Source organism: Anneissia japonica, unplaced genomic scaffold (assembly GCF_011630105.1).
Source record: "Anneissia japonica isolate Jap-2015-1 unplaced genomic scaffold, ASM1163010v1 scaffold287752_len1182401_cov188, whole genome shotgun sequence".
NCBI classification, from domain to species: Eukaryota; Metazoa; Echinodermata; class Crinoidea; order Comatulida; family Comatulidae; genus Anneissia; species Anneissia japonica.
The window spans coordinates 483,899-498,031 of NW_022687544.1; the positions used below are offsets into that span (position 1 = coordinate 483,899).

Genomic DNA, 14,133 nt, shown 5'->3' on the forward strand with positions numbered 1-14,133 from the left:
TTGCAGTTCCACTTGTACCTCCACTCGTTTGTGTTTCCCCTGTAGTATCTGTTGATCCAGAATCAGTTTCATGGGTTCCGGTGGTTGTTCCACTTGCGTCTCCACTCGTATGTGTTTCTCCTGTAGAAACTGTTGAACCAGAATCAGTACCATCTGTTCCTGTTGCTGTTCCACTGGCACCTCCACTTGTTTGTGTTTCTCCTGTAGTATCTGTTGATCCAGAATCTGTTTCATGGGTTCCGGTTGCTGTTCCACTGGTACCTCCACTCGTTTGTGTTTCCCCTGTAGTATCTGTTGATCCAGAATCAGTTTCATGGGTTCCAGTGGTTGTTCCACTTGCGTCTCCAGTTGTGTGTGTTTCTCCTGTAGAAACTGTTGAACCAGAATCAGTACCATCTGTTCCTGTTGCTGTTCCACTGGCACCTCCACTTGTTTGTGTTTCTCCTGTAGTATCTGTTGATCCAGAATCAGTTTCATTGGTTCCGGTTGTTGTTCCGGTTGAGCCTCCTTCACTTGTCTCCGACCCACCTGGTGAATGAGAAGTTCCGGAGCCTGTACTGTCAGTATCACTTGTTGTTCCAGAAGTGTCTCCACCTACTTTGGTTCCTTCAGTAGGACCAGTTGGGCCACTTTCAGAACCTTCTGTTCCGGTCGTTGTTTCAGCATCAACTTCACCTGGACCGACTATCGTACCAGAATCCGTTATTACATGTTTGCTACACAATTCAGCGCATATGAGTCGAATCTGATAGTTCAAACATGTTTGTCCTTCATTATTCGAACATCTTAAACCAAAGCTTGTGTCGCACTGCACAACTTGTGATGTCTTGTCATATGCAATTCCATCAATTGTTTGACATTGGATTCCAGTAGGTTTCTGACAGCTTATGGTTGGATATCGTGCAAAGATTTCTTCAATAGATTCATTCTCGTATACCACTGAGGCTGATATATCACCACCATTTTCATCGTCGAACCATTGAGTCCAACAATATTCTATAAAGATAAAGGAAATACTGTTTACAAGTTTTTTGTATCAGTTATTTGGTAGATGAAAGAGGTATGAAAGAACATGTGCTTGAAAAAGGTGCAGATTTCTTATTTAATTCTATTTTTATTATTAGGCTATGATACAGTAAGTATATAACAAATGTAGATTAATTTTAAGAATGTAATGGTACCTGTTACAGTAGTTGTTGATCCACCGGTAGTTCCACTCGATTGGGAACCTCCTGTAGATCCAGAGTCTGTACCTTCTGTTGTGGTTGTTGTTCCACTGGTGCCTCCAGTTGTTGGGGAATCAGCTGTAGAGTCTTTTGTACCAGCATCAGTACCATCTGTTCCGGTTGCTGTTTCACTGGTACCTCCACTCGTTTGTGTTTCCCCTGTTGATCCAGAATCAGTTTCATGGGTTCCAGTGGTTGTTCCACTTGCGTCTCCAGTCGTGTGTGTTTCTCCTGTAGAAACTGTTGAACCAGAATTAGCACCATTTGTTCCAGTTGCTGTTCCACTGGTACCTCCACTTGTTTGTGTTTCTCCTGTAGTATCTGTTGATCCAGAATCAGTTTCATGGGTTCCGGTTGTTGTTCCGCTTGAGCTTCCTTCATCCGTTTGAGATCCTCCTGTAGAACTTGTTCCTGAATCTGTACCATCCGTTTCGGTTTTTGTTCCACTGGCGCCTCCAGTTGTTTGTGAACTTCCCGTAGAGTCTGTTGACTTTGTACCTTCACCATTTGATCCGGTTGTTGTTCCACTTGAGCTTCCTTCACCTGTCTTTGACGCACCTGTACCGTCAGTACCAGCTGTTGTTCTAGAGGTATTTCCACTCTCCATTTTGGATCCTTCTGTAGAACTAGTTGAGCCGGTTTCAGAACCTGCTGCTCCGGTAGTTGTTCCAGCATCAACTTCAGCAGGACCGACTATGACATCAGAATCAGCAATTATATGTTGGCTACATAATTCAGGGCATATCAGTCTAATCCTGTAGTTAAAACATGTTTGTCCTTCACTATTCGAACAACTTAAGCCAAAGTTAATATCACATTTTACTGTTTGTGATGTCTTATCATATGCAAGTCCATCAATTGTTTGACATTGGATTCCTGTAGGCTTCTGACAGCTCATGGTTGGATATTGTAAAAAGATATCGTCGATAGATTCATTCTCAAATGCAACAGAAGGAGATATATTGCTACCGTTTTCGTCGTCAAACCACTGTGTCCAACAATACGCTGCAATAAATACAAATATTGGCTTTAAATTGTAGGAATATTATATTATAGGAAATTTAGGTGTGTATTTATAATATACATTCTTTTAAGTTCATTTTAATTTTAAATTTATTATTGTTTGCCCGTTCCATTAAATTATCTGTCATTCTGTGTATTATTTTTTTTAGTATATCTTAATTCTTTTAAGTTCATTTAAAGTTTAAAGTTATTATTTTTTGCCCGTTCTGTTAAATTATCTGTCATTCTGTGTATTATTTTTTTAGTAAATCTTAAAAAAAACTCACCGTTTCCCATGTATGACCATGACACCTTATAACCACCAATGACAGTCCAGTATAATTCATAATAATGATAACTATATTGAATACCTGTAAAGAAAATGTTCATGGAATACCTAATAGTAAATTCACCATAGAACGTGTGCGAATACTAATTTGTGAACATTGCATTTTATTGATGATTGATTATAAGGATAATAAAGAATAATCATATCGTTGCTATGGTTTTTTATAATGAGAATAATCCTTGATGATGATGTACAGTAAGTGTTGACGATAATGAAGATGACTGACAGTAGTGATTAGTGTCATTTTTTGTAGATGTGAAGCACTCTGCCTTTTACCCGCATGTACTCCTGGAAGGAGAGAGAATAGTAAAAAAAGGCATAGTCGAACATTGAACTTATTTCCATTTATCTAGATTACTATAATTTTGAAATATGAAATGTGTATTGGTAGATGCTTTTACTAATAACCATCTAGTTATGTACATTAGGATTAGCAGTGATTTGTGTGACTAAAACAAGGTTAAGGATTGTATGTTTTAACGGTCATACTACAAGCACTTTATCTGGCAGATTGTGATGGTAATAATGATGATGACGATGATGATGGTAGTGGCGGTGGAGTTGGGATAACTGATGAGAGTATTTATTGGTCACTGTATGGTTGATAATGGTAGTTATAATACTGAATGTAATGCTGATAGTCATGGTGGTGGTGATTGACGTTATGTTGTCAATTTCGATGATGATGATGATGATAATGAAGATAAAGAGAATAATGACTAGGAGTGGGTGATTTTTTTTTTTATATTTAGGCACATACTGTAGGCTAAGCATTGCTATATAATATGTAATAATTTGAACATCAAAATTATTTGTATTATTGAATAATCCAACAGTTATCTTTTCATAAAACACCAAAAGGCCTTACCATAATATTGTGCAACTGGATACCCGTTGCAACTTGGGCATTCCATATCAGGTTCAATACAGACTCCATTGTATAATAATGAATTCTTAGGGCAGCAACCTTCTATACACATACCACCACAGATATCGACACATGGGCTGTACATAAGACAGGATTCTCCACCGTTACATTGCATTGCTAAAATGAAACACAAATTTTTACTGGCTTTTCTGCTACGCCATAAAAGGTAATATTTTTGTTACAAATCGCTCTATAACCTATCACATGCATGTACATGCAAGATCTTCTCAGACTACGCTCATCCACTTGTTCCCGAGCACTCAGATCAACTACAGGTGCATCAACTTTGATTGTTCCTAGGTGCCATTCGAAAACATATGGTGAGAGTTCACTTCGTGTTAGGCTCCAAAAATGTGGAATGCACTACCCGTTGAAGTCCGTGAATCTGCGTTAATTGACATCTTTAAGAAGCGACTCAAAACTTTTCTATTTGCATCTTTATAACTACTTTTTTTTTTTCAATTTCTCTGTTTCACTTCGCTAGCTGGTGTTGTTTGTTCCAAGTTAGGAGGCACCTGATCCCAGAAAAGATCAAGACTTAACCGATGCTAACCGGAGTACATAAACACAGATCTCCGGTTGGCGGTGATGGTGTAATCCCATTCTTCGGTTTGGGTGCTAGCTTTGTGTTTTTTTTTTCCCGGCTTTTTTCTTTGTTTTCTTGACTTCAATATTGTTAAGCGCATAGAGACCTTGTTTAGTCCTTTGGTCACTTTCCAATACTTGTTTCTGCAGAAAGGAACTCCACATCTCAGAAGATGTGTATAGAGTTTCATTTCTTATAAATATATATAATTTTTTTTTTAATTTTATTTTTAACTTCGTTATTTTTTGCTTTTTTTTGTGCCTTTTTATTCTGCTTTTAATTATTTTATAGTCAATTTGATTTTAATAAAAATTTTTATTTATATAATATATTTATATGTAATAATTTCTTTTTTATATTTCCTTTGTTACTTGTGTTATGTATTGAGGGTCCCTAATGATCAGCTCCGGCTGGATGGACCACCCCCGTAAAATATTGTTGAAATAAATAAATTTCTTTCCTGAATTTGGAGGCTATTAACATACTGTACTTGCTGTTGAATTTATTTTAGATACAGTACAGGAAATTAACACAGTGTTTTGGTTGTATTTTACTTAAAGGTTTGAAAAATGTCATAGTACTTACGACATAGTTTATCAGACCTCCATGAAATGTGCACACCATTGTCGTTACATTCTTGGGCGTACGCAGCAATAGCAGTACATGTACATTCACATTCACCACCAAAATCACAAGCACATGTATCGGAGACACATTTCTCATAGAAAGGTTCTGGAGAAACATGACCGTGGCATACTTGAAACGTTAATCCTGTGATAACGCTGCATTTTTTCTGTGCCCACAACTTCATATGTGAAGAAGACGCACAAGAGTCTACCTCAATTGGGCTCGTATCAGGACAGGTTCTATGCACCTTCGAAAAATATAATCAAATATAATAGATAATCAGAGATGCTTCGATTTAGTTACTGTTATATTGACCTTATCTAATCATGTATTTTCTGGAGTGTCTACTGCTTATAACTTATTAAACAACCGTTGACATTGATATTCCATAAAAAATTGCTCGATCTTCAGTCGTTCTGTGAAGACCCCGCCACTAAGCCGCCGCTACAAAATGACCGTTCCTTTAATTTTAACCATACACTTTTCGGCAAACTGTAAATAAATGCCCTTCCCCTTTAGAAAGTCATTTGATATTAATTTAAAATACTGATGCAATAAAATACCTAAAAAATTATTGTAAATATAAATTGTATGAAATAAAGTGGCAACATTTTTACAATTATAAAATTGAATACAGGATGTTTCATTTGAATACACTTAAATATACATCAACGTATTATATTAGAGATCGATTAAAAGATTTCATAAACACACATCTATATTTTGGAGAGGGGAAGGGGACAACAACATGTATTTAGCTTCAAAATGTGTTATTTTGTGATCATAAAAATTATTAATCGGAACCAAGTTAAAAAAATATATAACTCTACTGTAGTAGAACATAATAGAAAATGTTGGCAACGATGTTGCTTCTATAAAATTTTTTTAGGGGGTGTTTATTCGAGAAAAAGTAAACACCTGGGGAATATATTTGAGGGAGGCGTTTATTCCAAATGAGGCACTAGAGAGGTTTTTTTTAGGGTGTGTCTATTCAAAGCGGGGCGTTTATTCAAATAAATACGGTATTTAAAAATAATCAAAAGCATGGTGAACACATGCTGAAGAAAAACACCATCTACTTTCATATAATACGAACATACCTTCCAGCTGTTTCCGAATTCCAATGATGATATGACATCCAGTCCGTCTCGTGTTTGAAAATCGTTTGACTGATCTCCATCGAAATTGCCACACAACCCACGAACCTATGGCAATGATAGAAATAAGAAGTTTACATATTTTACTTATTTGTATTTATTGCACTACATTGTATGACACAAATTAAACAAAACATGAAGGTTTATCAGGATCATCATAACTAATGTTAACTGGTAAATTTTATTTTAAATTGGAAAAAAGCATTACATCACAATACATGTGATAATGTGAGGTAAACTTTGCAAAAAGGGATGGCAATCACTAAATTACTATTTTTTTAAAATAATTAAGTAAAAAATTAAATAATACCTTGTTTCTTAGGAAAGGTTGAGCCTTAACTTGTAACCATGTTCCTCTGTTCCATAAAACTGAGTAGCCAAGACATGAGTCCACAATCACATATTTACCACGCTGCTTGACATTGAATCCATTGTGACTTGGTGCAATCACAGGCGCACCTTGTACAAGCCTTAACGTATTCCACACATCTGTAACTGAATAACAAATTTAGGCTTAATTAGTGATATTTCATAATAAATATAATTGCAACGAACTACCTTCTGTTTCAAAAAGTATAATTCCCTAAAACTTAAAATAAAAATAAATTAATGTGATATATAGTATTTATAATTTTTATGAATAAAGCTGTATCGGATCCAAACCGAAATCCAAAGCCCTGAACACCAGAGTCCCTATTAATACACACTGATCCGGTTTTCTGATCGGTATTGTAAGCTTTTATAGAACCTAAAAATCAAATTCTGTGTATCTGCACCTTAATTATAATACTGCAGTACAGTACCGACATACATTTTGACAATGTCTTTTTCTATTCCAAGTATAATGAACATCTGATAATGCCATAAGATTTTGTCAATGATATTTCCTACATTCTCACTATATATCAAATAGAAAAGCATAGAGGTTTTAATTAAAAGAAATTATGAAATACCTTGATCATACTGCTTAATGATGATAGCTTTGAGACATGTCAAGCCAGAAGAGCTACACACTTGATTTCGTATTCCAATATTGAATTTGATCTTCTTATCAAAATCATCTACGCTGATAAAATCATATTGACAGTCGCCAGTAAAGTCGAACATTCGGCCATCAAAACTTTTAAAATGTGAATCACCCCACGCCATACAGGAACCTTAAAGCATATAATAATACTGTAGTTAAAAGATGAGAACACTAGGGAACAGACTTGGAAAGTAGAAAAGAAGGTACATACAGTGTATTGTATTTTAAAATGTATCATGTTAGGTTAGGTTGTATTGTCTTGTTTACTTGTGAATTTGTGTTTTTATCTCTATGGTTAAACAATTTTACTACAGTACATCCAGGTCTTCATTTTAAAGGCACATTAGAGTTTAATGAAGGTCCTTTTCATCTTTTATCCAATTTTTAAATATTTTTTTATTTGTAAATTGAAAATGATTTGATGATGAAAAAAGAATTTGATTGAATTCAATTCAACTGTTTAAAATGTGATCCTCAAGTTCTTTCACATCGCATTGACAAACCCAATCATGTATTCACATCGAGCATTACAAAAAGATGGTTTACAGTTTATCTCTTTATCCTAAATCTTTATTGGCAATCATACAATCAAGCATCAACCAACACAACAGTTACAAGAAAATAGGACAAACATTTGCTAAGGGGCTGGTAGCAGACTCGAAGCCCATTGTGTTTACCAGCCCCTTTTCAATAATATAAAAATCAATCATTAGGTATTATATAAACAGCTGACAAAGTGCTTGAATATAGAAACAATTTATGTTAAAATTGTATCAACTATCCGATCAATATTAGCACTTGATATACAGTATATAAAATTATTTATCCCACTTTCATATACAGAAAGAATGCATTTTATGTAGGCCTGTGTTAGTGGCTATAATGTAAAGATACAAAATGAAACAGAACAAATTATTTTATATTTACCTTGACATTCTGTATCGTTACAAGTCCACTTGCCACCGGAACAAAAGCTGAAAGTAATTAATTCTAGGTTTTTATTTTAACAAAATATTACGGTGTTTTTTACCATTGTCAACTTCACAAATTTTTACAAATAGAATTGTAAAGTAGGCCTACACAATATGATCATATTAAGTCATTTAGAACTGTATTTGAAGTTAGCGTCATTAAATAGACGATAAGATCGTACAACCTACTTACCAACTTTTGCAGCCAAGATTTGCTTCTGATTCGGATGGATAGGCTACTCCTCCATGATAGCAGGAACAGTCCACTGGAAGAACACATCTTCCGGATCCTTCATCTAGGACATAACCAGGAGAACATTGACATCCGGGAAAACAAGCTGTGTCGGGGCACACTGCATCACTTCCAATATTTGCACAAGTTTTCTGACACTGACGTGGCATCATACAGTTACTGTACTCTGCATTTTCACCACAGGTGCAACCTGCTGGTTCACAGCTCCATGAACCTTTATCGCACGTGCTACATCAAGATTTGAACGCAAAATTAATTGGTATTTAAATATTTTACATCATTATTATTTTGAGATGCATGTACAGGTTGTGGTGTACAGTATGTCTGTTGGGTTTTTTTTTTATAGAATTTTATTTTCTATTTAAATTTCTTTCATACCAAAACATTGTGGACAATGATAAACATAAAGTTAACAGAAAGATAGAGTAATATGAATCTGTAAAGCATGGCAAATCAAGAATAATTGAGCAAAAAGAATAAAGCACCGACGATTGGAATGGTATGACTACACAGTGAAATTGCCTGCTTGAGCCACCAATCAAACAAGTAATGAAAGAATGACCAGTAGACCAGTCATACATTCAATTATACACTCTATAAAAACGAGAAAAAAGAAAATATATTATGGAATAGCAAGTCGCAAGTCAGAACACATTAGGAAGAAACATAAATTTACCAAGTACTGCAGTCTAGGCTAAGCACATCAGTAGCATCGAATATGCGCCCGAAAGCCTCACAATGACATCTATCTGCTGGGATGCAGTTGCCATTGGCGTCAAAGACCTGACCAGGAGGACATGAGCATCCGGCTACACATGTGTCATGGCATTGCACATCGGACACCTGGGATCTACACGACGAATTGCATGAATTGTGGCATTCGTTGTATTCCGTTCCGCTGGGGCATTTAACATCTACAAAACAGTCAAATAACAATACCATCAAATGGTTGATACTGCAACAATATCATTCTCAACCGAAATCAATGACAGATGCCTTTTGAATGGATCAGTCTCATAATCACAACTACTGATGTAATGTATTATAAGAGGATTACATGTATTCAACATAGAGAAATTGGAAAAATTATGGTTACACATAAGCATATTTAACTGTACAGCTTTAAACAAATTAAAATATTCCATATTTAAGTCAGAAATTCAATCAAATATGACACATATAGTTAAGCACTTAATGCAATTATTAAGCTTTACAACAAAAGAATTTGAATTAAAAAAAAAGCGAGATGCTAAAATATGGGATAAAAAAAAATCCCAAAACCAGCAGCAAGAACTTACGACATCCCTTTGTTATTAATCTCCATGATACTTTAACAAGTTTGGCGCTACAATCTGCAGCATACTGTGAATAAATGCTACAGTGGCAAGAGGAGGCATCTGTACAACTGCAGACGTCCGACTGGCAAGTAGCGTAGTACGGATTCGGGTCAATTTTTGCATGACAGGCTGAACATGTGAAGAAAATGATGTAAGATATATGATGTGATGACAAAATACAAAAATATGTTAGAATAAAAACATTGATAACAACACATATTTTTAATGGTTGAATGTGAAAGATTGATACAATAGGAAAACTATGGAAAACTATGTGAAAACCCAAAATATAAGTATTTAAATAATTAATAATTGCTGGGAATTAATAATATAACCACCTTATGTAATAATAATAATAATAATAATAATAATAATTATTATTATTATTATTATTATTATTATTATTATTATTATTATTATTATTATTATTATTATTATTATTATTATTATAAAAAAAATACTTATAATGGTCACATTATTAAGAAGACACAACAATAGGGAATATATTTTGTGTTATTTTCCCTTAACGTCATGTTATGTTCCTTTAATCGTTTTTTTTTCAATTGTTCTCTAATTTCTGCATTGTTTAATTTCCCCTTAAGGCAAGTTTTAGTAACAACATTATTATTATTATTATTATTATTATTATTATTATTTTAATTTTTTTTTTTTAAAGAAATGATTTATGTGTTTCAATAGATATTGTATACATTTTACTTGTCGTTATTACCTGTGGTAAAGTTTGTTGCGAATAGGCCAATTAGAAAAAAACTAAATGTAGCCTATGGCGCGCATGGATATATATGGACGTGATATTTTAAATTGGCAGTAGCCTACATGCACTAATGTACATTACTTTTTATTGCACCATTTTTCATTTTGTTTCATTTATTTTTTCGACTATAGAAACAACAATTTCAAGGAAACATTAACACACCAATGATCGAAGATATCTAGAGTAAAAATATATACTATCACTCAAAAAGATTCTGCTCCCCCTCAAAATGTTTAATAATTAATAACTGATCTACAGTGTCAAGAACTATCTGAAGGCTGTTTTTGATGACAACAAAAATAAACAAAACAGTTAGAGATCTTAGCATTTTGCTTTGCCACCAATTTACCTGCAAATGGGCCTAATGGATTCAATATGTTGGCGCAAAGTTCGTTCGCTACTGGTTGCATCTCCTCGTATACAATACATGATGGAACAATGGGGGTGTAACTTGGAATACATGTTGAATCCACCAACCAGTTATTCCAGAAAGAGTCTTTGTTTGTTTCCACAGCTCCTAAAACAAATAATTAATAACAAATACTTTATAACAATTAGCCATGTTTCTGATTATTATATGTAGTATTGTAACCATTTTGATTAAAATCAAGCTTTACCTCCTTTCACAATAGGAAACCACTAGCAATATATCATGTTTTGATTATCCTAAAGTTTCAAAGTCTTTTTGAATTTCTTTTCAACATTCATCATGACGTGGTTCCTGGCTTTCTCAATAATTATACTGTATGCTCCAAGCCAGCTCCCACATTTTGCTCCTTGAACTGCATTAACTTCAACAATCTATGTCAACTAAACTCAAACACTAAGATGCAAGAGTTTTATTTAACTTACCGTTTGGAAAGCGCTTTCACTCAAACCGCAGAACTTACCAACTATTGACTGGGTTTCAAAAAAGATTAATACTATTGTACCTATTTAAACAATGTTCTAATAAGTACATATTACCTTTTATTTGACATGTCAATTTACTTAACATGTCAAATTTTATATATGGCTACACAACTCTCTGGAGGAGAAGACCATCATTCCTGATGATGACATAATTAATGTCGAAATATTGAATCCAGACACGATGGCCTGCATTTCGATACTTGGAGTATGCTTATCTGAGATTAATCAGGTGGACCTTTCGGAGAAGACCATTTGTAGTAGCATCTATCAGCACATTCAAATTTCATCCTATCGGATACTAATTACATTTCTGCTGACAGAATCAATGCAACATTGTTATATCATTGGGTAACTTAAATAAGTGGTCAAGATTCCAATCCCCAAACTTTCGATTAGGCTACCGTACAACCTTAATGCGATAACGTCATCGTCACCCATGTATGTCTAACGAACTGTCTGTTTTTAAACACCAAAACATTATATAACTGAACCATTAATAGTGAAGATCAACATAGGCCTACCTGAAGGAATTAGAAATTCATCAGCAATGTTGTTGTTGAAAGTCCCACATAAACCACACGTTGCACCAACAAGGTCATTGCTTGCGAAAATCTGAACACGGGCCTTCTCATCAAACAATATCTCAAATCCTATATCTAAAGTTATCTGATAAGAAAAACATGAAAACTTAAAATTTTTGACCTGTACTTTACTGCTGCAACACTGCACTATGCCGGTTATTATTCTTCCAATTTTTAAAACATAAATGCCATTATGTTCACAATTATAATGACATTTTACATATATGGATCAGATATCATTTTGTGACTTTTGGACATCCCATATATATGGATATTTCCTGCTGAATATACTTGGCAGTTGGCTTCCATACGGTAGGCTTAGTTCACTGGAACTACCTGTTACTGCTGCCTTTGTATCATTATGATACAATGATACATACCTTGATGACATGCAAGGCGGGCCTTTCTATGAATATTCCCGATTCCGACCACGGGAAGTTGGCAAGCTCTTCCCCATCAGCTATCACTTCACTTGCATATCCAATACGAACTTCAGTTCCTTTGTGTAATATTTTGATAGCTTTGCGGCACTGGTTGTCTTCGCCGGTGGCTTCTGCATAACAGTTCTCAGTACTCAATCGGATCTCGTATGGTAAGCCTTCATTTCGACAGTCTTTCACAAGGTAGTGCTCGCAGTTTCCTTCGTGGTAGTAGAACTTACTATCGAATGTTTTAAAAAAGCCTAAGCCGGCTGTCCAACAGGTAGCTGTAGAAAAATAATTACATAATATGATTTCAAGATGTCTGTTTTTATCGTGTAAATTTGATATTACCTTTTTAAAATTATATATTTTATTATATGATGTTTGTTGTATTTACCTCCACATTGATTTTCAGTGCACTGCCATGTCCCACTGTTGCAAGTACTGCAAATTAAAATGAAAAACAGAAAAAAAACAATATTGATTCGTTATTTGGCAATTAACACATTTGTAATAGTGGCACACATACATAACCGTGCGTAAAAAGAAGAAAAAAAAAACGAATGAAATCAAAACCTAACAAATAAAAGAAGTTAACAATACAACATTGTATGCACTCACACAGATAGACTTGCCACAAGTCTCTTATTTTTTATTATTTTTCTCATTCTGGACAGCGCCACCAACGAGAAAGTTAATTTATAGACGGAATAAAAAAAAAGAAATCGAGTATGGGACGCCAATTAAATTAGGTATGGCGCGCACTAAATGCAATAAAGAGTGAGTATACCTAAAATTAGGGCATGGAACCCAGGCTATCACACAGACAACGTGAGTTGAACCTACAGAGGGCAGCAAATCACAAAACTATAACAGTAATAATCAATTAACAATCAACAGGCAATGTGATACACAAAGTTAAAGCCACATTACTGGCAAAATTTCAGTTAAGAAAAATCTGATTTTTTTAATATATGTTATAAAGATTTATAAATATAAAAATACGAAATTGCTAGTTTAACTGAATTTAGACATTCCTAAACATGAAAAAATGTAAAATAAGACGGAAATTTGTTACGTTTGATTTTGTGATAGGTCTGCGAAGAAATAAGGCCTAGCCTAGTAGTAGGCGCCGGTGACATGAAAATTTGGGTACCATAGAGAAATTAGGTTGAACACTAAAATTCTCATTTAAGCAAAAATTTTGGGTTTGTCAATAAATTAAGTTCCACTCTCATTTTATATGGCCCTTACTCTAAAAGCTTTTGAGGAAGTGTTTTATCAAACCACCAGATACTGGTATGCATTTCCAGGCCTAGGCTATACACACAGCGTGCATCATTTTCAGTGGCTGTGGTTAAGCCTACGTTTGGGCCTAAAATGAAACACAAGACTGATTTATTAGTTTTAAATATTCCGTATTATTGTGTGGGGTATTGGTCATACAATAGATATTCTAATACATGAAATAAAGGAGTAAGCATTCTCAGAATTGAATGCATGTACAGGTACTTCATTGCGGAGCTACGATGGCCCACAAGGGACACACTGCAAAGAAAAAGAAATGCTGCAAACAAAAAAGAAACGCTACAAACAAAAAAGAAATCATGGAAACAGAAAAGAAACGCTGCAAACAAAAAAAGAAATGATGCAAACAAAAAAGAAATGATGCAAACAAAAATAGAAACGATGCAAACAAAAATGGAAACGATGCAAACAAAATAGAAAACACCAGCAAACAAACAAATGAAACGCTGAAAACAAAAAAGAAATGCTGCAAACAAAAAAGAAACGCTGCAAACAAAAAATAGAAACACTAGCAAACAAATAAAGAAACGCTGCAAACAAAATAAAAACACTAGCAAACAAATAAAGAAACGATGCAAGCAAAAAATAAAAACACCAGCAAACAAAAGAAAAAGCTGCAAGCAAAAAAGGAAATGCTGCAAACAAAAAAATGAAACGCTACAAACAAAAAAA

At 34.4% G+C, this 14,133-nt stretch overlaps 1 protein-coding gene across 1 annotated transcript in view; it reads right to left on the reverse strand.

The window, feature by feature from the left end:
* Window positions 1–14,133, reverse strand: part of LOC117120078 (mucin-5AC-like) — a 30,051-nt gene that overhangs the window by 7,886 nt on the left and 8,032 nt on the right. Inside the window, exons 4-19 of the mRNA XM_033265082.1 lie at window positions 12,551–12,597; window positions 12,112–12,437; window positions 11,672–11,816; window positions 10,588–10,755; window positions 9,425–9,592; window positions 8,803–9,040; window positions 8,067–8,354; window positions 7,830–7,876; window positions 6,829–7,032; window positions 6,186–6,370; window positions 5,819–5,923; window positions 4,677–4,965; window positions 3,446–3,622; window positions 2,516–2,599; window positions 1,182–2,231; window positions 825–996 (exon numbers count right to left, since the gene is read on the reverse strand). Coding sequence (XP_033120973.1) covers window positions 825–996; window positions 1,182–2,231; window positions 2,516–2,599; window positions 3,446–3,622; window positions 4,677–4,965; window positions 5,819–5,923; window positions 6,186–6,370; window positions 6,829–7,032; window positions 7,830–7,876; window positions 8,067–8,354; window positions 8,803–9,040; window positions 9,425–9,592; window positions 10,588–10,755; window positions 11,672–11,816; window positions 12,112–12,437; window positions 12,551–12,597 — 3,693 coding nt within the window. The remainder of the gene's footprint in view (window positions 1–824; window positions 997–1,181; window positions 2,232–2,515; window positions 2,600–3,445; window positions 3,623–4,676; window positions 4,966–5,818; window positions 5,924–6,185; window positions 6,371–6,828; window positions 7,033–7,829; window positions 7,877–8,066; window positions 8,355–8,802; window positions 9,041–9,424; window positions 9,593–10,587; window positions 10,756–11,671; window positions 11,817–12,111; window positions 12,438–12,550; window positions 12,598–14,133) is intronic.